The sequence below is a fragment of the Artemia sp. Qi Xiang Cuo genome, chromosome 13 (assembly GCF_049724085.1).
Source record: "Artemia sp. Qi Xiang Cuo chromosome 13, ASM4972408v1, whole genome shotgun sequence".
NCBI classification, from domain to species: Eukaryota; Metazoa; Arthropoda; class Branchiopoda; order Anostraca; family Artemiidae; genus Artemia; species Artemia sp. Qi Xiang Cuo.
In genome coordinates this window covers 53,530,007-53,555,434 of record NC_142806.1, presented here as the reverse complement: position 1 = coordinate 53,555,434, position 25,428 = coordinate 53,530,007, and the positions used below count along the sequence as shown (strand labels likewise).

The window sequence follows — 25,428 nt, the reverse complement described above, 5'->3', positions numbered from 1 at the left end:
TTTTCCGAGAGGGGTTGTTGAGGGTGAAATTGTTCATAGTAACCATATCTTGACGCTGACATCAACATTTTCAGCATTGAATAGATTCAATGAGGAACTGATTGATGGATATGATTCCTTGTGGGGGAGATAAGTCATCTTAAGAGAAGAAATCCTTCTTTGATCTAACAATCTTTTTGTTTTTCTTCTTCTTCTTCTGTTGCTTATTGGACTTTGGTGTTTTATTTATCAAGTTCCTTGTTTATGTCCTTTGCTTCCTACCTGGGTGTAGACTGATGATTGATTGACGCGAACGCATCCTTTTCAATCCCTCCCCATTTTGTCGAGATTTTAATTGTTCACCAACGGCTCTTGCTGAAGATCTAATATTTTCCTTAACACTCTCCTTGAAATTCTTGCCCGGCCCCCAGTCCTGTAGTGTGGAGGCAGCAAAATGTGATGCAGCAGGTACAAGATATTTTCTGGCAAGGGGTAGTGAAGAACAAAATAGCCTAGCAAACCAGCTACCAAGACCATAGCCAGACATTGCAGTACGCCCCTTGTAGTAGTCCAATCCATTGCCTATTTGACGTGGACTCAAAGCACCAACATAACAGTCAATATCAGGACAGACAAATGGAATTCTTCTATTGTCCATTTTTTAGGTGATTGTACCGTCGTCGTCGTTGACAATGGGTCGAAAATGACATGTAATCACTGCTAAGCCTTTTGAAATTGCTAGAGAATCACCTAATTCGGTTCTTAGTGTTAACTGACAGAGTTCCAAATAGGAAGTGTTTACGAGAATATACTGAAGATGCTCTATATTGTAGTGGTGAACATGTTCTTGGTTGGTTTTTCGTTCAAGAACTCGTAGGAGGTGGAAATTTGAATGACCAACCCTAGATGTTTCCACAAATGAAGGGTAGAGAAATATACAAGTGTCTGTGGAGAAAGCAGGTGGGTAGTCAGCAAAAATGAAATTAGTGTTTCCAGCACTTCTACCATTGATTATATTGAGCTTAAAGCCAAGAACGTCCTTTAGGTTATCATTGAGAATAACCTTTTCATTGGCAATAGGTGAACTAATGTAGATCTTGCCCTCCTCCTTTGAGTAGTTGAAATGAAAAGCTCCTTTTTTACGAGCAGAAATTCTTTTATTGATAGTACGACATAAATCATTCATGCAGGTGAGCTCCTCGTAGGGTAATTCAACATATGGATAATCCATCCAATTGATTTTTTGAATTTGTTCTTGATCACCTGGTGGTGGTGGCCAATCATAGGGTCTAATTTTTATTTCATATTTACGATCCTTTCTCAGGATTTCATAGTTATTTTTGAGAATACAGTCGACAAGAGCCACTTCATATGCACCGTCAAATTTGACGGCGGGTGAGAGTTTTGTCCAAAAATCACTTGTTGTATTCAAGTCATTGTAGAGAGGATCGGAAACGTTGGACATGAAAGTTACATAGAAATCATTGGGCATTGTCAATATCTTCAACACCAATCCAAGAATCAAAATCAGAGTTGTATCCTAGCCACCGAACAAGTAACTGTCTCTTATCCCTGCGAGTACGTCTCTTTAATATCTTTTCAATTTGATAGATTTCACTGGCATTTTTAACTTTTTGTAGTTCTTAGTCATAAAAGCCACCAAGAATCTCCTCATCTTTGGTATCACGCAGGCGATAAGTTATCGGTTTAGTGTCTAGGATTTTTGCCACCTTAAAAACTTCTTCGGACCAGAAGTAATTCCCCTTTTCAATAACATTAGCTTTTCTATTAATTCGAACGGCATCACCAACATTGAATTTATTTTTCATCTTCTTGACAGCCGACGATTCATTGGAATACGGTTTAAGAAAGTTGTCAATTGTATCATGATCAGAATGATGAACTCCCGTTGGCGTAGAATAGGACAATGATCGATGAGGTCGTTGATTATAAATCAACATGATTTTATCAAGATCACGAATAAAAGCCGATGTATTTTTCAATGTACAATATCTTGAAATTAAAAGTCGAATAGTTCTTATCAATCGTTCGGCCAATGCAGGCTTTATAGGACTGTGAGTATGATATAGCAGTGTACTATATTTCTCTAGTACTTTTGCAACATGGGGATTAACAAATTCACTACCGCGATCCGTTTGAATTTTTTTATACGAATCCTGTTGGAGAATACTTTCAATGGCCTGAGAAACTTCAACACCTCTCTTTGATCGCAATGGAATTGCATATGCATAACGACTATAAACACTGATTGCAAGTAGAATGTACTTGTACGGTGTATTGTGATGTCTTTGAAGCTCATCTAGAGTCAGGAGATCTGCTTGCATTATATGCAATGGGTAAAAGGCTTTAGTTTTTCGATATTGATTGGCACGAAGTCTATGATTTCTATGCAGAGTGTAACTTGATTCATTTTGTTGATAGTCTTGTACACTTTTAGTGTGAACACCAGTGACTTTGGAAAGAGTGGTGGGGGAGTTTAAACTCCCCGCCTCACCAATATCTTCATAAGCACCTTTCAGAACTTCAACCATTTCGAACTTAAAAACGTTGTGTAACGACCGCTACCCTTTTGTATACTGGACGTTGGTGGTGATGATGATGACTTGATACGTCTTCGCTTTTGTCTAGCTATCAGCGGTGTGCTAGTATTTTCCAAAATTGATTTAAAATCTTCTTCTTCAACTTTATTTTTTAATGGTGTCAATGTTGTTGTTGATGATGACGATGATGCATGTTCATTTATTTTTTTTAGAATTTGTCTATTAGCAATAAGACTTTTGGTAAAGTTTGATGTATTTAGAAAGTTTTATAGATGAGTGTCAAATGACGATAGTCCTTTACGATTTGTAACCATATCATAGATTAAATCAAGTAGATTATAGCTCTTGCCCTGAATTATTATCCCTGTCCCATTGCTCTCAACTTGAATGTGATCACGTTCCAAGAGATAGGCTAGGAGTCGTGTAATTTTTTCACGATATTTGTGGGTCATTAGATTTACAATTTTAAATACCATTGAATACCTTTACTCCATCTTCAATTTTGTTCCAGCAGAAGCAGCAGAATCCTGAGGAGATGATTCTTTTTTGGGATCAGCAGCAGGAGCAGCAGCAGTGCGCTTCGAGTGATAGGACTTGTGTTTGTCCACTCGGCAAAGTGCATCTTGAAGTAAAAGCAGTTTTTTATCATCCTCGATATTCTCATTGTCAAGGAATTTACTCAGATTGTTCTCAAAGTGTTCGACGGGCGAGAAAAGCGAGTTCTATTGGAGTCTATTTATAGGGTTTTGCCATTCTCTCTCTCTCTCTCTCTCTCTCTCTTTAGAGAAAACTATTTACAAGTCCTGCAAATATTGTCAGTAAAAGTGTGAAAAATCTACCGCCCGCCTGAAGAAGTCTTTTACTTTTGAAATTCTTTCCTTTCTTTTTAGAGGCCAATGTACGTACAATGGAACGATGTTGCTTTGCCTGTTGCTTAGCTACTTCTGGCAGTTGAGCTGTCCCTTTAGTCAAATGGCCAAACAGGCCAGATATTTGATTTCGAACCTTATTGGCAATGCCAGGTTTGAGCTTTTCCTTCATAAGTAGAGATGTCGAAGGTCTTAAAACTGTAAACACAAACTTATTTCCATGTTGCTTCTCCAGTATGAGGATAGCAAGTCATAGGTCTTTTTAGTATTCATAGGGAGATATACTGTAATTTCATTGTCAAAAATATCTGTGACGACACGCAGATCCTCGGGTGTATTTTGATTAAGATCCAATAGGATGTAGCCGGAGGGTTTATTAGTTGCCTGATTGTATGCTGAGAGCAGAAATTTGGGGGATCCCGGATAGATTTGTTTATTGAGAGTTATGAGCGAGAGAGAAGCACGAAAAGCTCTGTAGATGAGAGAGTTGTTACAGTTCAAAGCAAATGTTCGTATACATGTATTCTGATGAAAGAGGTTTTGTACAACTAGAGTAATGAAACTCTTTTTGATATAAGAGCGAACGGCGAACAGCTGTAATATTTCCTTGGACCACTGTTCAAAAGATTCACCCAGATCGTCAATAATCAACCAAGAGTTTTGTTCAATAACGCTGAAAACATCAAGTCCTTGTATGAATTGTATCTGCACCAACCCCAAGGTGGTGGGGGCAATCACTTTTATTTTATCATATGACTCCTGCCTAATACTATAGCAATAGTAGATATTTTTTGGCTTTTCCACAAAAATTTTATCACAATTTTTAATTATTTTAGTTAATAGTGTTGTTTTGACCGACATTGACTGTCCACACAGAAACGATATGAATGGTGTTTTAAATTGATAAATGTTCCCTTCAACAGTTCACTTGGACAACTAACTGTAGACTATGGCCGTCTATTGACTAAATAATTCCCCTATTACTAATACTACTACTCCGTTGAAGAATAATAATAACGGTAAGAATAAGAATAAGAAATAATAACATTTTCTTTTATTATATACATAAAAAGGCAAAAATACTTTAAAAAAAAAAATACTAAATTGAAAAAGGCACATTAAACATGAATAAAAAAAATACACTTTTTTTTTAATTTATTTATAATAAAAAAAACAACATTTACATAGCCACTAGAAAAAAAAAAAACACTTAAATAAATACACTTTTTTTTTCTGTTTATTTATTTATAAAAAAAAAATACAACATTTATTGGAATAATGTGCACACACACTTGTGAAATAATATCATACACTTTTACTTACACCATTTTAATTTTTGGGGTCCCCCCTCCCCCCGGGGGGCGGCCGCGGCGGGAGCCGGGGCCGGGAAGCACCGGGCACGGGGGGCCCGCTGGGGCGGGCCCGGGCTGGCATTAAATACTTTAAGTTGATCTGTCTTGAAAACACACACCCACACATTGAAAATTGATTTTGATAGAAAAAAAAAAGAATTAAAAAAAAACCTAATTACCCAAAAAAAAAAAACCTCCCACCCAATTTATACTTTTTTTTTTTTTTAGTGAATTTAAGTTAATTTTTTTATACCGAGTTGTTTTATTTAATCTATAAATTAAACTCGGGGTTAAATTAAAAAATTAACGGGTGTTAGTAACGTCACACCAACCACCACTAAATAGACTTTGTCCGATATGGCAGACATGGCGTTTTTCTCAACTCTAACTGTGTAGTTTTTAAATTGTAAAGAGCGAATCACCATGACTTTCGCCCTTGGCACTAAACTACGTTCCACACAGTTTCTATACACAGTCATGTCGAAATTATTTTTTACAAAGTGTGTAGTTACCCCCTTGCAAACTTGTTTGATATCCTTGCCGTGCGTTTCCACACAGTATACCTTCGGTCCAGGAAACACACCACTGGATATCAGATCACTACCCGTTTCAGATTTTAACATTAACAATTGATTTGGGGCCTGACGTTTCACTAGCTCTGGGTAGAGGGATTCGTCCCAGTTAGTGTAGTCCATTCGTGAGCTAATGTACTCACTATTTTCCAAATCATTCAATAGATTTTCAGTTTTGACTTTTAACAGGAGTGAATCAGTGTCCCCGTAATACACTTGAACTTGTCCCTCAATCGACCACTATAACTTGCATACATTATAATAAAACGACAACAAGAGTTTCTTGGATATTTCAGCTATTGCATTTCCCCCTGTAATATTTTTATTTAATACAACGTTTCTTTTCTTGCGATGTAGGAGCACCATATTAGAGTCTATGATTGTGAACGATGTGAAATTTGGATCCGCAATGATTCGAGCACAATCTTTGGGGTTGGTTACAATGTCACATTTACTTCTGTGTCGTACGCTGACGCACATTTTACCGACAGCTGAGTTCAAAATGAGTTTATAGACTTCTTTTTCAACTTTCGTTTTCGCTTGTGAACGCTTACTGACAAAGGTGTCAATAAAGTTTTCATGAAAGGCTTTTGATCAAATTGGAGGGCTCTATGAATCTTTGTGACCTTGAAACCATTGGACACCATCCATTTGAATAGCACGTGATGAACAACGATATTCTGTTTTGGGTTGAGGTCGGCAAAGAGTTTTTGTTTTGAAGGTACCCAGTGCATACTCCCATCCTCTACTAAAGATAATTTTTAGTGATTCGGAGATTCCCTCTCCATCGATCTATTTATTCACGGAAAAACAAAGTCTTTTACTGAGTCATGGATTTCCAGGGGTATTTCATCGTCAATTTAAAAAAACCATCACCGTGCCCCATTCTCCTCAACACTGGCAAAGTCGGGGAAATTCGAAGCACAGGGATTGTCAAGCCATTTATAATTGCCACACGGCAAACAGTAGTGAGACATTGCCGATGGGTAAAGGGAATTCATATCCAAAAAAACTGCGTCCGACTTTTCATCGGTGTGCTGTCCACTCGGATCAGTTTTCATGATACGATCCTCGTGAAAAACATACCCACCCCTCATTGATCTCTCAACAAACAGATGCTGATCCACCTCGGCGATCAGACCTATTTCTTCTTTGCTGATTTTAAGTATCAAGTCCATCACCAAATAGGGAGTGGAAAAATAATAACCTAAATCCAACCCAAATTCCCCATAGATTTTATCCGTATTTTTGCACACAATATCCAGAAGAGTGAGTACGTCACTGGCCAAGTATAGTTTACAATAATCCCACCCATTTTTACATCCACCCTTTGCCCAAACCCTCTTAGCAAATTCGTAGTCGCTAGTGGTGCACTCACTCTTAGTGAGAGCATTGTAAAAAGCTTCAATGGGTGGTAATGACACCTTATCTAGCCTCGAGCCAGAGTTGTAATAATCATATGGATATATACCCTTACAAGTTAATAAATAATACATTTCATCATCGGGGAAGCGCTGTTTGAGGAGGGGAAGCTATCAAAATTGTCACTTTTCTGTACCTGAATCAATTGACTTAAAGATTTGGGGAAGAAGCTAAAAGAGTCTAAAAAACAGATTTTATTCAGGCACGTGTTACCCATGTCAACTGTTTTCCACATGAATTCTAGCAGCAGTAGCTTCTCCGAGGATTTGGGTATGAGATTATATGAAAAAGAACCATCTATCCATGCGTCATCTACAACTCCTCCCTTGGCAATGCGAGCCAATGCCGGAAGAACAAACTTTAAGTCGTAATTGGAATTGTGTATAAAAACAAGTACGAAATATTGTTGTCTAACGTTTAAATTACATCACTGATGTGTTACCCCCCTAAAGTTACTCCCCCTGATGTAATTTCCTGCCATAAACGACCACGGTCGATCACATTCCTCCTCCCGCCATTTCCAACACCATAATCAAATTCTCCCTTGCAAACCCAACACATTTCACGATTTTTAATGGCCACTATGTCATCTGGTGATAGGAGCATAGGATAGTTTGTATAACGAAGGCACGAAATTGCACCGTTCGCTGTTTTGACTATACTGACCAATTCAGAGCTCATGCAGTCTTCACCGTCACTCAACATCTCCACTACCTCCAAAACTTGCATGGTATTATTGGAATCTCGTTGCGCGTGAGCTTAAGATACCCCTATGGCTTCATGTATTTTAACATGATTTGACGGATCGCACACGTCTGTCAGCTTAGCCTCGCAGTCCAAAGCGATCTTATTGCTCTGCAGGAGCGTGTTTTGAAAATTTTTAAAACGTAAGATCGCTCTATCTCCGCTTACCGTCTCCACAGCCTGGTATCCATGACGTTTACGTTGTTTCTTGTGATGATTTAACTTTAAATCAGAGCGAAATCTTGAGAGACATGTTGGACAGTAATAGCATACACTCCCTCGCCCCGTTTTACCCTCACTTAGAACCCTACTAATATCCGGAATCGGATTGAAATGACCAATTGAGTTGGAATCTGTGGGTGGGGTGTACAGAAGCCACACCCAATATTCTACTGATTCAATTGAAGGAGCCCGCACTGGAAATAATACACCCTTCTTATCGGAACGCTGACCCTCTTCAAATTCTGGTTCATACTGTAACACCGTGACACCTTAACTGACGGGGGATTATTATATCCCCCGACACTAGAGAGTTGAAAGGGTCACCGAATTTGGCGCTGTAGACCAATGTGTGATGCAAGGCAGAGTTGGAGAGAAAAAAAATCCGGACGAGGGGATACTGTTTCTGTTGTATTACTACATCTATCTATAGCATTGAGTGGAATGGTGGTGGGTGACAGAGAATTGTCAATAACACCGCTCCCAGTCTGTTCAATCACATTGGGGGGATGTGACATGAGGTTTCCTAGCACATGGTTCAATGTGTTTGGTGAATATTGGTCGAACAAGCAGATGGTGTCCTCTGACGGTATGTTGTTAAGAGGATCCAGTTCTTGTTTAGTTTTGAGCTCATCCCAAGATAAACAAAATCAACTAACGGCTACCCCCGAATTATCAAATCGGATCGTTTAGAAGCTTCAATCCTCCCAGCTAGATACTTAATCCCACACATAGTGAAAGAACCCACCGTCCTACTCCAAATACTCTAGAGCCAGTTTGGCTTCAACCCTGAACTCTGCTGGTGGTGACAGAATTGGTCCTGTAAATATAGTCGCTTCATCACTCAATGGTGTCGCTGGTGGTGCTATATTTTTAATCTGTAGAAAAAAAAAGTTTTATTTTTTATGTAAATTTTTTATAGTTAATAAACTTTGTCAATTTCTCATAGTCACTGTCACACTACCACTACCACCATCACCTGAACAATTAAAAGAAGAAGAAAAAAGTTACATTGCCTTATGTCTTTCATAATGTCAACTGAACATGTTAAAAAATATATATTTATTTTTTTATTATTATTTTTTAAGTCAGAAAAATGTAGTCTTATTCTTAGAAGGGTAAGTTAGAACAAGAGAATGATAAAAAAAACTAATGGTTTTATTCCAAAAATTTTTTTTAAAATAAAAATGCAAAATATGGGTCCAATTCGATTGTTTGAGCCTCTTCATTATAATTCTCAATGAAATTTGACCATCGTTCAAACGCTTGTTAATAATTAAATAAAAAAACAAATTTTTTTCAACTGAAAGTAAGGAGAAACACTAAAACTTAAAATGAACCAAAATTATTATTTAGATGAGGGGGGGTTCCCTCCTCCTCAACACCTCGCCTTTCCCGCTAGGTTAAGATTTTCTTTCGATTCTTTAAAAATGACCCCTGAATCAAACAGGTCACTTAACTAGAATATATAGCTGGGTTGAAAGCAATAGAAAAACTTTAGCCTAAAGAGTGAGGTATTGACGGAGGGGCGAACCCCCTCATATACGAAATAATTTCTGTTCTTTTTAAGTTTTAAAGTTGCTCCTTACTTTCAGTTGAAAAACTTTCAACTGAAAGTTTTATTTATTTAAACTCGTTTCTAGTTTAAATTTTAGTTTGAAATTGATTTTCTTATCGTTTTTAAATAGTGCTAGTAAATCTGACACCACCCAAATAGAAAATTTATCTACCCCCACTAACAATTACGCCTTGGAGAGAACCTCCCCCGTCACTCCCTCCCCCCAACCCTCCCTCGACCACAAAAAAAAAACTGTAAACCGCTGGCTACTTGCCAATAACCAATGCTATATGCAAACAATGGGCAAAGCTCATAACTTGCAGTCCTCCTCCCGAGCATGTGAGGGATAAAATCATCCTCAAAGACATAGTTATTAGATTTTTTTGAATAAATATGGTAATTTCAAACTTTTAATCCGGTGACTTTGGGAAAAAAATGATCCTAGGTGGGGGCTTAGTTGCCGTCCAAATCATTAGGTCAATTAAAAAGTACACTATAAATTTTAATTTATATTTTAATGCGGCCGCTCTCAATATTCTAGGACCTCTGGGTCGATACAGTCACCCCTGAAAAAAAAAAAAAAAATAAACACGCAAACTGATAAAAAAAAACTAATGGTTTTATTCCAAATTTTTTTTAAAAATTGAAGTTGACCTGGGCTAAATAAATGTTTGTAAGAGAGAAGAACTTTTTTCTCCATCCATATCAACAATTAAAGTGCAATTAAAATGTTGGATGGTCCTTTTTTAGAACCCTCCTCCCCTCCCCTCCCCTCCCCCTCTCCCGGGGCGGACTCATGGGAACCGGGAGCTTCCTTCGATGTAGGAGGATCGATACCCTTTCAAGTTGGGGGGTATCGGACTTCACAACACTGTTCAAATAGAACAGCCTCAAATTCTTTCTCGCAAACACCTAAGTGTTTCAATGAAATGATCAAAAACGGGTTCACCCAATATAATGTTTCTTGACATCGCTGTGAAGACATATTTGGAAATTATCAAAAAACCTTTCTCCCTGTGTAAATTGCTTATCGAAGATAGAAATCTTGCTATTTAACGTCCGCTTTGCAAGACACCCACTTAGAATTCAAATCGTATTAAAAAGCGATGGGAGATCTGATAAGTAGCGGATGCATGCAAATGCCTTAGCGCAAAAATACCAGTTTAAAAGTGCGCGTCAACTGTGAAGTACCAAATCGTTTTCGTTTTTTTTTTAAAATAGTTAGTTTTTGTCTAAAAGGAATATTGGAATTATTGCATTATAATTCATCTTGGTTAGAAGTTAAGAGGTAAGGTTGTTTTTTTTTTTTTTATAAATTCATGATAATCATTACTTTATATATATACCAGCTAATTTGGTTAATGAAAGAAAATGAAATAGTTTTTAGAAACAAATTCTAATTTTTACTCATCAAAAGCTATGCGCCAGATAAAATTTATCTTATTTTTGAAAATAGGGATAGAAAAAAAAAAATTTTGTATATACTTATAAATTATGAACGGGTTTCTATATATGAACTCCTTGGCAAAACTTGAATGGGGTTAAGTTCACAATCTTCTGTAGGCTGAGCTGAGACATTATATAAAGCAGTCCATTCCCTTTTCAAGTTCCTTCCAGCTGACATGGAGCTAACACTGGGGTCAGAGGACCCTGTCATTAAAAGATTCGCGGCCATTGGCTGGTCCAGGTCGTGTGTAGTTATAGCAGCGAATTTGATAACTGATGGTCTTGCAGCTTGCATTAATATACCTTCGCTATATCTTGCCTTCTTTTCAGAAGGGGGTATTGCATGTGTCCACTTCCTTGAAAAAAAAGGGTAAAATTTAACATGAAAAAAATGCATTTTGGGTTTGGAAAATAATTCAGTTTATGTTAGGCATTTAAAGTAGTGTAAAACATTTTTTTTTTCAATAGAGCTAAGCACTTTTCAAAAAAAATTACTAAAAAGGTTAACTTATCTTTATAAAAAACACACGGTAATGGCATCGGGGCCGGGAATTATTTACAAAAACACCCCTAAAAAAAAAAGCCGCCGTAAGCTTCAACCTATAAGAGAATTATTTAGTGGTTTCAGCTCCTAAAAACAATAGGATTCTAAGTATATAAGTACCCTTAGTTCTAGTGTTAGGAAAGAATTTCTTCCTTAACTTAACGGCAAGACAATTTCTTTTTTTATTATAATAATGAGAAAATTTTTACTCACCAGAAATTGCTTAGAATTATCCATTTTCTATGTAAATGCTTACAAAAAATGTCAGTTGTGTTATGTTCAATAAACTATTCAAAACTGTTGAAGAATCTAATTGAAACTTGAATATATACAAAAAATAATTGGCATCTAAAAAAGATACACCGGTTTTTCTGACACGGATTTAACCTAAAAAAAAAAACTTGTATAAAATGAAATTTAAATTTATTTAATTGTGTCAGAAAAAACTTGAGCCAGAACAGATTATACCCAACCTGTCTGGTAGGGGCGCGTACGCAAAGTATATACCTTCAAGCAAATTCCATATGATATTTCAAATTACTATAGCTTCTATAGAAATGGTACCTCTTTGCAAATAACCCTGGTAACCCAATTACTTGAAAACTTACACACATATCTATGCCTCAGGCGTAGGTTTGCGTTTAGGTTTTCAAGTAATTGGGTGCTTACTACTTCTCTCCCCCCCCCACCCTTCTCTCTCTCTCTTACTGGCATTATAGAAATTTAGGGGGGTGTATTTTCTTTTCGTTGCTTTACCGGTTCATTGAAAATGCCAAAAAGAGTTATTTTCCAATGGAAAAATCACAAAAAGATATTTTCCCAAATCTAGGGGGTGCCCCCCTCCTGTCCGCCTCCCAATTGACGCCAATGCACTCTCTCTCTCTCTCTCTATCTCTCTCTCTCTCTCTCGCTCTCTCTCTCTCACTCTCTCTCTCTCTCTCTCTCTCTCTCTCTCTCTCTCTCTCTCTCTCTCTCTCTCTCTCTCTCTCTCTCTCTCTCTCTCTCTCTGTCTCTCTCTTAGTAAAGGAAAACTAAGATTCAGAAAAGTTGAGAAAAGATGATTTTCAGAAAGTTGAGCATCACATTGTGTTAATAAAAACATTTTTTCTTTTTAATTATGCAGGAACAGGGGCGAATCTCCAGCATTTTTATTGGGGGGGAGAGATTGGTCCTTATCTGGATAGTCAAAGGGCATGGGATGTATAAAAAATTTCTCCACATTTTCGGGGGGGCAACTGCCCCCCTTACCACCACCAAACGACGCCCCTGTGTAGGAATGTAACTAAGGTAGGTGTGTCGAGATTCCTCGCCTTACCCAGTGACACCATTCTAGTTTTCTTTGGGGGGGGGCAAGAGATATAAAATTTCTTTGTAAAGCAAATGATGGGAATGTAAGAAAGACAATTCTTGTTCTTAAAAAAAAATGCTGGTGTCTTTTCTGCAATGAATTTGAACTTCAGAGTGATCATTACAATCTGGTTCTCCCTTAAAGTACCTCCCTGGTTCATAGATTTCGCGGCAAGTTTGCGTTAATTAAACTTGCTCCTAACGCAAGTTTGTCGGATCAATCTATTTTGCGCCCCCCCCCCTAAAAAAAAACTCCTGGATCCGGCACTGTATCCAACTATTCATTTCTAATTACGTAATGAACGCCATTTTACTTTTTCAGCACTGCTTTCCGCTGCCGGAGCTGCGTTATTTGCCATTCAACCTCAAGATGGTTATTTAGTAGAATTTACGTGGGCTTTCTATTCACAGGCAAGTAACATTATCTTGATAGCACCGTTGCCACGAGCAGTACTAATATACAACTTTTTGACTGTTTTCCCCCTATATATATATATATATATATATATATATATATATATATATATATATATATATATATATATATATATATATATATATATATATATATATATATATATATATATATATATATATATATATATATATATATATATATATATATATATATATATATAAGGTATATTTATCTACGTGGTGGAGGTTGTTTGGTGGAGAGTGGGGTTCTTTATATTTTGTCCTTAAAAAAAAATATCCGCCTTCTTTTCTGTTCAGCTGAGAAAGTTCCGTGGCAATAATGCCCAAAAGGTTTGCTTTTTTCAGTATTCTTGTATTTCCACTTAAACGTGACTCGAAACAAGTATGCAATATGAACTACAACAAAGGCTTGGACAAAAGACGTGACTAAGCTGACGTGATCCAATTATTTTTTTGCTTAATTTCAAGAAATTCCACGACCGAAAGTTACAAAAAACTAATTTTTATATCAACTGTAAAAACACGGAAAAGGTTGCTGGCTGCTTATATTCAATAGAACTTTCCATATATTCCGATGTGTATTTGGCAATGACGGTGACTCTCAAGCAAAGTGATACTAATGAACGAGTGTGTTGCCAGATTCTCTTCTTCGGTATCTCTCTCTCTCTCTCTCTCTCTCTCTCTCTCTCTCTCTCTCTCTCTCTCTCTCTCTCTCTCTCTCTCTCTCTCTCTCTCTCTCTCTCTCTCTCTCTCTCTCTCTCTCTCTCTCTCTCTCTCTCTCTCTCTCTCTCTCTCTCTCTCTCTCTCTCTCTCTCTCTCTCTCTCTCTCTCTCTCTCTCTCTCTCTCTCTCTCTCTCTCTCTCTCTCTCTCTCTCTCTCTCTCTCTCTCTCTCTCTCTCTCTCTCTCTCTCTCTCTCTCTCTCTCTCTCTCTCTCTCTCTCTCTCTCTCTCTCTCTCTCTCTCTCTCTCTCTCTCTCTCTCTCTCTCTCTCTCTCTCTCTCTCTCTCTCTCTCTCTCTCTCTCTCTCTCTCTCTCTCTCTCTCTCTCTCTCTCTCTCTCTCTCTCTCTCTCTCTCTCTCTCTCTCTCTCTCTCTCTCTCTCTCTCTCTCTCTCTCTCTCTCTCTCTCTCTCTCTCTCTCTCTCTCTCTCTCTCTCTCTCTCTCTCTCTCTCTCTCTCTCTCTCTCTCTCTCTCTCTCTCTCTCTCTCTCTCTCTCTCTCTCTCTCTCTCTCTCTCTCTCTCTCTCTCTCTCTCTCTCTCTCTCTCTCTCTCTCTCTCTCTCTCTCTCTCTCTCTCTCTCTCTCTCTCTCTCTCTCTCTCTCTCTCTCTCTCTCTCTCTCTCTCTCTCTCTCTCTCTCTCTCTCTCTCTCTCTCTCTCTCTCTCTCTCTCTCTCTCTCTCTCTCTCTCTCTCTCTCTCTCTCTCTCTCTCTCTCTCTCTCTCTCTCTCTCTCTCTCTCTCTCTCTCTCTCTCTCTCTCTCTCTCTCTCTCTCTCTCTCTCTCTCTCTCTCTCTCTCTCTCTCTCTCTCTCTCTCTCTCTCTCTCTCTCTCTCTCTCTCTCTCTCTCTCTCTCTCTCTCTCTCTCTCTCTCTCTCTCTCTCTCTCTCTCTCTCAACTCGACTTAAACTCGTGTTACTGTTGTCCGGAACGACGTCATATAATTTACCAGTGCCACTGTGTAACTAATTTAGAAAAAAACTGAAAAAGTTTAGGATTACTGGGAAATCTCGAAAATTAGACAAAGGGTGAATATGTGGATCGATAGTATTGATACTTTTCAAGACTTCTGTTCCACCGATACGATACCACTGATTATCGGTATTTATGCTATCGTATCGGGTGTTCACAACAGTATGACAAATCGAGCATATTTTTGGCGGTAGTTCCTCGATATTTTTCAAGACTTTTGTTCCACCGATACGGATCAGTATTTGTGCTATCATTTCGAGTGTTCATAACAGTATAGTAAATCGAGCATTTTTTGGCCATAGGTTCAAATTTGTCACTTTATTACTATTTAATTAACCAACTGTCAATTTATATTCAGTTCATAAATTGATTCTAATAATCCTTGCCATTCTTTAAAACAAACGAAGCATCACTTTTCCTAACAAGTACCATCAATTTACCTTCCATTTTGTACTTGCTGCTTGAATTTACAATTTCTATGTCGACAAGGACAGCCACGGACTTTTTTTCCTGTCATCAAAAATTGTCAATACTCCGACATAATACCAATATTTTACAAAGCGACTGCCCACCGTGTTGACGGAGAATCTAATCAAATGGCAAAATTCTTCGTGACCGTATCTGGTCATTGTAGCCGAATTGCAAATTTTAAGGATGGCCCTATGAATTTTTTTCAAAATATTTTTCAAATCCCGACTGAAATGCTCCTATCCCATTTCTTACAGTTCTTTCTTTTAAGTTTCGTTGCACGGAAGCAATTTTTAATCTGACTCGTCCATCTTTAAACACGGAACATTGACCCCCTTCTTCGGAAAATAACACATGGTGGTACTTGGATTATTTTAAAGGTGTTGACAAACAATTACGAAACATGACAAAGAATATTCTCCACGCACTAGCTGTCGATTAAGAATAAATATAGTCATCAGAATATTGAGGGGTCTCCAACTCTCCGCCTCCTGATGCACACCCTGGTAGCGCCACTTTCTCGCCATGCATGGCATAATTTCGCCACACCTTACTTCTGCGTGTCAGTTAAGGATCTTTTAGACACTCTTCTATCACGCGTGGCACGTGCCATTGGGTGAACTTGATTTTTGGAAGCGGGCCACCCCTTAGAGAGCAATTCTATTCTAGCATACTGCTGTCACGCCATTTCAAGCTGCAAAGAATCAATGATTTCGTAAACTTCAGTTTTCTCGTGGCGGGGGGGGGGGTGCAATATTACTTGAAGAGGGACAAATCTGTGAATTATGCGAAAAAATATTCGAAAATCTTGAGCCTTTGAATGGAGATAAAGGTCCCTGTGCGCACGCACTTGATTCTAAATACTCATAAATTATCTCGATTACACACAATATGCCCATGGTTCTTGCAAAAATATACGGAAATGACTTTATATCATTATGCTTTTATGTGATTAGGCCTGTTGATGCTTATTTTCAGAAAAATTAAAAACTTAAAAAGTAAAAATTTTGTTTACAAAAATTGCTAGCGTTTACTTTGGGACTTAAAAAAGCTGGTTTGTGTTATTGACATTTATTTTTAGTTTTGCAATTTATTTTTATGGAGTTTTAAATGTATTTTTAAGGTCCTGTGGCATTGGCTTAATTTCGTCAAAATGACGGGGGAGAGGGAAGTTACAGCCAAATTTCCCAATTCAAGTGAAAATGACATCGAAAACTGAAAAATGAGCCATGTATTGCCGTAAAGGCAAAAATATACAAAAAAAACTGACTTGTTTCTGTGGATGCTTGAATTAGGAAGGCTTATTTTAATTCTGACAAGATTTTTGAAGAAATCAAATTTCAGCTGGGGGTGGGGATAAACTGGGGTATGGTGGGGGGGGGGGCAAATTGAGGTCCGAAGGGCAGTTGCCCTCCCCTTCTGCTTCATAGCAAATTACGCCCCTGTACTGTGGTCTTGCATAATCAGTGTCACAATTTCTTGTCAGGAGCGCGCACAGGATTTTCTTTTGGAAGAGAAGGCATAACTTGAAAAAAACATAAAAATTGACGAATTATATGGAATATACAAAATAAATTATCCTTCTACTTCACAGGTCAAAGAGCCTCTGGAGGCATAGTATAGTATGCTATTGTATGTATATTTCATCGTGAATAGTATATTATCTTAAATGTAGGCAACAACTCCAGATTCTGGAAGGTGGGGCAATATATACCTGCTTCAAGTGATTCAACTGTAAACTAAATAAAATAAAAATATCTACGTAGTTTCATGCTTTTTTTCAGTTTTTCTTCTATTTCTGTGTACTATTATATCTAGGCTACGCATACTGATTGATGAGTGAGTGTTAGAGTCGGTGAAAATGGACTAACTCTGACCACTTTTACTTTCCTACCTGACTTAATATCGTATAACATCTGCTGTATCTGCAGAAGATATTAAATAACAGGGGTTGTCCAGAACGTAGCTTGTTTTCTCAATAAGATAGCAAGCCTAAGTGAAGAAAACCTTTTTAACTATTAATAACTATAAATAAAAATTTGAAAGTTAAACTTTTAAACTACGCTTTGAAAATAGTCTTTCAAATTCAAACGCACTTCATGAACCGAAGCAACTTACCTCCTACAAATTTGCCGACTAGCACTTTTTTTACTTATTTCGCATAACTGGGAGAAGGAACCCTACCGTTTTGGCGTTTGGGTACTCTGCCACTCAATATTTTCAATACTATGTCCTCCCTCACTCAATAGGAAAGAAAAATTGGTAGCTAGATTCATCTTTATATACAAAAGAGGCTATATATTAGGAATATATATATTCTCCAGGGAAATCAAGGAAGGGGTATTTTGGTGGGTAAAAGACCACCTATACACAAGAGAAGGTGCACGAGAATAACATCGCTGTGGTTAAGCTAGGAAATGAGGTTACTAGCTGTTTCCGTTTTGAATCAGGAATTAAGCAGGGTTGCGTTCCACCACTATTTAAATGAATAATTTTAATGAACTTTCTCCTAAGGAACACGGCAAAGACTATGGAGGAGTATGGAATCAAATGTGAAAGTAAAACTGTTGAAGACTTAGACTATGCTGATGATTTGAAAGATGATGAAAGTAGAATAGTGAAGCCCCAGAGGGGTTTTTCACAGTTGAAAAAAGTTTGGAAGAATAGGAACATACGTCGGCCGACCAAGATTAGAATATTGGAAGCTAAAGTGATGACAGTGGTCAATCGTGATTCTGGAACCTGGGTGCTTTCAAAGACTCCAGAAGATTTGTCATATGTTCTCCAGAGAAATTATCTACGGATTCCTTTGGATACCCATCTGACTGGCCGTATCTCAAACAGTAAGCTGTGCAAAAAATTGGTTCTATCCCAGTTTCTAGGGCTATAATGAAAAAAAAAGGTTGAGATGACTAGGATGAAAGAAGAAATATTGTCAAAGATCGTCCTTTTCTATCAACTACATAGGGCCAAACGAAAATCAGGTCGTCCCAGAATGGGAAGGGAGGAGGGCCAAACAAAGGACCAAACATAGGGCCAAACAAAAAGCAGGTCGTCCCGGAATGGGGAGGGAGGAGGGCCAAACATAGGACCAAACAAAGAGCAAAGCGTCACGGAATGGGGAGGGAGGAGGTCTTAAAGAAGGATTTAAAGGGAATAGGATCTTCTCGGGAGGGTGTAAAGAAAGAGGCTCTGAATAGATTTTGATATAGGAGGAGCGAGGGTAACTATTTTGACCTCAAGTGGCTTTATGCTGCAATGAGTTGTTAATAGTATTTGTAGTAGTGGTAAGATAATTGTCTCCACTGTATCTTGGATTATGATGAAAAGTGAATTTAGAACGTAATGCCAAGCTAAAGTTACTTTCTGGACAATCCTCGTAGATCAACTTCTGCAGGCATAATTTCTCAACAATTGTAACTAAAAGTATTGAGGAGATGATTAACCTTAATTAAGTTTTTCTTTTTTCAGTCATTTTTCGAAAAAAAAACCTTCTATTAGTTCGACCTTGTTCCTTACACTCCGAAATAATTTAGTCCCTTCCTAATTATAATTCTGTTTTCCCTGCCGATAAAAAGTAATAATCATATCCAGATTGACTAATATGAGCAATTCAAAAGAGTTTGCATGTGCAAAATTACAGGGTAGTAGATACCATTTTGGTTCACCACTCATCCAAAAAATAAAAGTAAAAAAAAAAAAAAAGTTAGAGATTGAATAATTTACGATACCCTTCTGAGCATAATATGGTTCTTCCAGTTGTTAGTTGTTTTTGCCAGCTTTAGATGCTACTTACTACAAATGATTTTCCAAATCTGGTATAAAAAACAACACAAAAGACAAACTTAAGAATAGATCTTCACATTAAATATAATAAATATAAATTTTTCTTTTGATATTATAAGGATAAGGTTATAATATTTTCTTTTTCAGGTCATTGTAATAGTATTGGAAATTTTGTTGACTGTTGCTAGTGCATACGAGTTCATATTCTCTCGGCAGCTAGATGGTGACCCAACTGATTATGAGCGTGATCCTCATGGACTCAATGCAATGACATTATCAAATCCTAGCTTTCGGGATGAGTCAGATGGCAGAAGACTTGCAGGAAGGAATCCTGGCTCATCTGGCCCCGGGAGGCCTGGCCAAAGAAGCGGCCATGTTCGCTCAAATTCGTTAAATCGATCCCATCGTGCACAAAATGGGGCCATCAGAAATTCTCGGAAGGGGAAGGGGCTACCTCCCCTTAATATAGCAGTAACAGACTCAAGTGCGAAGCCCTATGTTTCCATGAGTCCTAATACACCAAGTGGAGAAAGCAGCCTTAATGGCTCTGTAGACTCAGATAGTGTTGCTGGTTCAGTGTTGTCAAATGCATCAGTTAGTAGTCTAACAAAATCACCTCTAAGGTCTAGTTTAAAGAAACCACGACAGAATGGACTTGGAATAGCTAACCCTGCTTTTGCTGGCTCTTCGCCAAGCATAACGAGTCGTGGTAGTGTTAAAAAAGTGAAAATAGTTATTGAGCAGGAGAGTACACCCGTGTAGTTAAGTGATGAAAACATTAATCAAATTTGTGTTTTTCTAATGAAATACGGTCCAAATTGAGCTATCCCAGTGCTTTTTTTTGTGAACTTTTATACGGATATAGTAGCAATATAATTTCATAGTATAAAATGACCTAGAAAGTTCAGTTCATACAGTTTAGTTTTATTTTTAAGAATAATTTAAGCTGAATTTGATATAAGTGTTTGCCAGTCATTTAAGCATATTAAAATTATCAACTTGTATTTAACTCATTGGCATTAGAAAAAGTGGCTGTATCTAAAACTTTTTCCCCAATTGCTTTATTTTGTATTTTGTTTACTGTTCCATCAAACGGATCTTTCAGAGGCCAATTCGAGCAAGTCAATAAAGAAGCAGAGAAGAGTTCAAAAGGAAATTGGCTGCTATTTTGATTTTAAAAATCAAAGTGTGAAAAGGCTGTTTAAAAATGAAGATATGGCAACGTCAAAGGTAGACAAAACGAAATACAATAAAACTAATAAAGACACTAAAAGAAATAAGAAATAAAAGAAAATAAAAAGAAATAAGCTCCTATTTAGCTTTAACACAAAAAAAAGAAGGAAAAAAAGCTCAGTATTCGATGCTAGAACTTTTGTTTGTCATTTTCGATATTAAACTTTATTTTTAGAGAATATCCTTCTGGACTTAAGAAAAAAGTTAAAACTCGCTTAAAGGTTTTCTTGCCAAAATCTGAAAAATATAAAAAAATAACTGGGTCAAATTAGCTTAAGCTACCATAACAGATTGGAAGCAATTTAATCATGTTCCGCTTTTCTTTCCTCCGTGTTTCGAATATTTTAATTATTTTGATCCGTGTATTTCAATCCGTATTTCGAATATTTGTTATTATTTTCTTTTGTTAGTTTCAAAACTTTTCTGTTTGTTTTGAAAAACAAAATAGAAACTACAGTAAAAGTAACCATCAAAATATGAATGAACAAATTCTAAAATCTCGCCCCTACCCTCTCGACTAAGTGTCGATCTTGTGTGAAACTTCTGGCACCTGACTAATATGAGCCTTCAGAGTCCAAGTCAATTAACCCGGCTGTTATTATTTTACCTTAAAATAGTTAACTAAGAATTTTAATCTTCACTCTCTTAGGGAATGTCCAAAAATAAAAGACTTAACCAGTGCATCTAGTAATCTCAAATTTTTTCGTGAGTTTCCCGCCAAATTCTTCAAAAGAAAATTGGGTTTTCCAAAATCTCCCCAAAAGGAAACGTTTGTCAATAAACTAATGTTAACAGAAAATGTAACTTCGAATACCGAAATTTTTCGGCAGACCCTAATGTATTTTTGGGGAAATTCATGGAAACCCCAAAAAATTAGAGGATATTCAATGCGTTGGGTTTAACACCCTAAGATAATTTAATTAACAGTAATAAAACGTAGCTGAAGAAGCAAACGTAGCACTATGAGACTAAAATTGTAATACCAATTTATAATCTGTAGTAGGTCAAAAGTTTATCTAACCACCTCGGTTGCCACATCAAAGGTCCCTATTTTCCTCTTATTAGACCAAAAAGTTAAAAGTTAAAATAATTTAACTGAAATAATCTTCTTTGGCACTATCTTTATTGTTAGTTTATCGAAATAGATTTATTCAGATTCTAGACGAGTCATGTAAAAGACCGGTATTTTGAGGGCTTTACATTAAACTAAATCAAATCCATTTGCTATAATAGACTACCAGTCAATAAGAAACTAAATTTTAGCTACTCTAGGGCTAGTTCAAAGGTCAAAGCTGTTAAGCGATCTTATTAATTATTGCCAATATGGAACCCGGTTCCTTCTGGACGACTCTAAAAATTGGTCTATTTTTGTATATGTGATGGAACAACAAAAGAGTTTCCGGAAAAGGAGTTGGCCTCATTTTTCAAAAAAAACTTCTTGAGCAAGTTATTTCTCTTTGATAGGTTGTTTTCTTTAGCTGCTAATTCATTGTTTAATAATTTTAATAAATGAAAAGTTCATGTAAAACCCATCTTTGGGCCCAAAATTTTAAAAATTATTTTTAAAACAAAACTCACATTATGTAAACCATATTTCATTTTTCAAAAAGGAACAATCGGTTTCGTTTCTTGAAATGAAACGAAAGTAAAATCTTATTGAATATAGATAAACAGTTCATTCGGCTTAATTAAAACTATACAAAAGAGTACACATAAACTAAAGGGAAAAATAACGATAAATCTGATGAAAAAACATGATCAAATGTGCCAATTAAATTTTTAAAGTCAGATTTTAATGGCTATTCTTGAAACTAACTATACGGTACTGAGGCCATAGTTAATTTTTCAAAAAGATAACTATTTTTATTGAAATATACTTTACTGTTGCATTTTTTTCTTTAACTTGTTTAGTACCAAAAGGCCATAACTTTGAATAGTCCCGAAACTTTCATTTTATTGTCCACTATTGTAATCATTCACTCATTCGAAATATTTCCTATAATCCTTTCTTAGATGTCTTGCACAAAATTTGGTAAAAATATTCTAAATCGTTTTTGAAAATATATAAATTAGAATAAAGTAAGAAAAAGGTAGTATTAAATTGTCAATTTTCAGTTTTTTCAATTTAAATTAAGTTATCAGAATGTTAAAATTCTGGCTTTCAAATTTGTTCAAGTTTTCATAAGTTGAATTTCAATTTTTTTTAAATTAACCTTAAAAATGGTAAATATAATGAAACAGTGCTGTTAGACTTACCCTTCTTGAACCTTGGACTCAAAATTTTCAATACTAATTTTGAACCTGTTAACAAGGCATGCAAACTATATTAAATTTTTTGTAAAGAATTATTTTCTTGAAATAAGGTATCTTTTAGAGCAATTTGTTAAATTTGTTCAGTGCCTAAATAATTACAATCCTTTCGGCAAACGAAATGTGAAATATCATTTCAAGTTGCGTTTATTGTCTCATTACCAATTACATGCTCAAAAACTTAAAGTTAATTAATTATAATTCAATATTATAGATTATAATAGATTAATTATAACATATAATCTGGTACACATATTCTAAGTCATGTCTTACAGATGCATAATATAAACAATATACATTTTATAAACAATTATATAAACAAATTACATTTTCTTTTCGCGTTTGTTAATTCAAATTAAATGTACCAGATACGATTCATATTTGCAAAGGTTCAAAATTTGCAAAAAAAAAAAAATGTGGCAAAAACGTAAAACCACATTTGAAACAAGAAAAAATAGTGTTTTTAGTATCATCCTCCATAAGTTTTCAGTTCTCGTATTGATATTGCCGCGGCATCTTTTTTCCACCGTTGTACTGCCTTAGATGGCATTGTATATGCCCTATAGATTAATTATTAATTATGCAAATTCTCCCTTAAGGGCTCGGCACACGTAGCTGATTTAGGGAACCGATTTCAGCATCAGTGGACAAACGATAGCGGTAAAAAAAAATTTCTTGAAAGAAAAATTTATTGCGTGAGATTTTCAAAACAAAAAATCATGGACACAAATAGTCAACTGGAGTTTATTAATAGTTGCTTGATTGATCTCAGCTCAGTAGTGGGGTCTTTCACCACAGATACCTCTGGCTGACTATTTATTTGTGTCCCTATTTTTTTGGTGATAATCATGATGAAAATCAGCGCCCGAATCAGTTCCCGAAGTCAGCTACGTGTGTCCAGCCCTTAGGTTCGTTTTTGAGAAGAAACCAGCAACCTTAAAAGACAAACTTCAATTTCATCAATACTGAAGGGATTGCTTCTTTTGTGAGGCTACACTCTTTTTAGAAGCTTTGTTATATCCTTTTTAGCTTAGTATTCCATACTTTATATTAAGCCTTAAAAATATCTATCATTTCCTGTTGCTTCTTTTTGAGTGTCACCGCCAATTTCATATACAAATTAGAATTTGTGAAAAAATCTGTTTGAGGTAGTCACCAAAATGACAAATTGTACGAGACTTGAACCAAGACAATTTAGTTTAAACACATGTGAGAAAAAGTAAAATGGGGGGAGGGAGATATAGCTGTTATATAGCTTTTGCGAAAACTTGGAATTTTTTATGACACATTTATGTGACCATGCTGCTAAAATCTTACAGCCAATATGTCTGCCACTGTTCATCCATTTATCTAGTTTAACCTTGCTGTTAGTTAAACCTATGCTGTAAAACCTTGAGGTAAGTAAATACCTGTTTTAGTTTATGTCTTATAGTCTCTATGCAAGCCGTGGGATCAGCTCCGCTCAATTCACAACCGTAATAGAGAACTGACCATGCGTTTGTGGTAAATCTGTGTTTTAGAGGCTCAGATCCCTTAAATCCGCAACGAAACCAGTCCTAAAAATAAAATAAATTGTTGCTTTGCCTCGGGTTGCTAAGGCTAATTTATGTCTGTTATTATTATTACAGGTCGACTCACAAATATGTTTCCGAGGCTGGGGCCACTAAAACCCATTGTCTCTACTAGGTTCTTAAAAGAAGCTAGTCACTCATCTAGGTGGGTTTTCAGGGATAGTATTCTACGGGAGACGATTCCAAACAGATATGCAGCGTCTTCAGAAGATGTTCTTCAGGAACTTAATGTAGGGCAGGGGCGTAGCTCCAGCATATTTATTGGGGGGTCAAGAGGGTTCTACATCCGGAGAGTAAAGGGGCATGGGCTATAAAATATTTTTTCTCTAAATTATTGAGGGGCAAATGACCCCCCCCCCAAAAAAAAAGACGCCACTATTGCGAGGTGTTTTCTCTCGTAAGCAGTTTGTTCTCCGTCCTCCTTCATGTAGTAGTTTTTAATATAGTCTAGTTTACTACGTGAAAACTAAACTTTATGCAGTAACACGGACTAGTTATATTATAATTTACTAGGCTATAATTTCCTCGAGGACTGCCACTCCTCAAGGGGCAATAGATTTGACTGCAAGGTCCCCATTCTTGCGGGTACCCTGACAAGGTCGAGGCAACCCTTGGCAGATGCCATTTTCAATAGATCTGAATCTTACACTCTGCCGCAGCTGTCCTCCTAGAGAGGATCCTTCCACGATGGTGTTCTGCATGCAATTTAACGTTACCATGCGTCACCATGTAATTTAACCCATTGCTGGGAGAAGGTATGTAGCTCACGGAACGTGCTCATACGCAGGTGAGTCCTGCTGAGTGTCAAATCGAGGAGCCTTCTTTTTCCCGCGCCTGTATTTACAGTCCCCGGGCGAGGGTGCCCCAGTTTCTATTATGAATCCCCAAGGCCAATGTACCCCGTTGGTCCACGTCTCCTATGGAGGTACCCTACATATCTGTAGGACGTTTCCCTATCCACCATCTGGTGACGTGCTGAGTGGCCTGGGGAGGTCCTTACTGAGCATTAAATCTCAGTTACTGTTAATGTTCCCGAATAAGCTACAAATGACAATTTTTTCTCTCTAGACAGTTTTTTTTTAACGCGTCATAAATTTTCCACCGCTAGTGGGGAACTGGGCTATCATAGAGGTCTGTTTAAGGTTTCATTTGAAAGGAATTTACAATATCTACGTGCTTTTCAAGTAACAAAAGAGAGTACCTTAAATAAAATGCAATTTTGACTAAAAAACGGTATTTTCCGGTTAATTGAAAAAAATGTTTATCCAGGTAATAATTATAGAGACCACATAGCGTAGTCTATAAGCAGGAAAAATTGAATT

The 25,428-nt window shown here is 36.8% G+C and overlaps 1 protein-coding gene across 2 annotated transcripts in view; it reads left to right on the top strand.

The window, feature by feature from the left end:
- The window catches only part of LOC148945421 (uncharacterized), an 83,547-nt gene extending 63,664 nt beyond the window's left edge, over positions 1-19,883 (top strand). For both annotated transcript variants that reach the window (XM_089098643.1, XM_089098644.1), the window contains exons 4-5: positions 12,936-13,024; positions 19,140-19,883. In XM_089098643.1, coding sequence (XP_088954769.1) covers positions 12,936-13,024; positions 19,140-19,754 — 704 coding nt within the window. In that variant the 3' untranslated portion in view covers positions 19,755-19,883. The remainder of the gene's footprint in view (positions 1-12,935; positions 13,025-19,139) is intronic.
- The last annotated feature ends 5,545 nt before the right edge of the window (positions 19,884-25,428 follow it).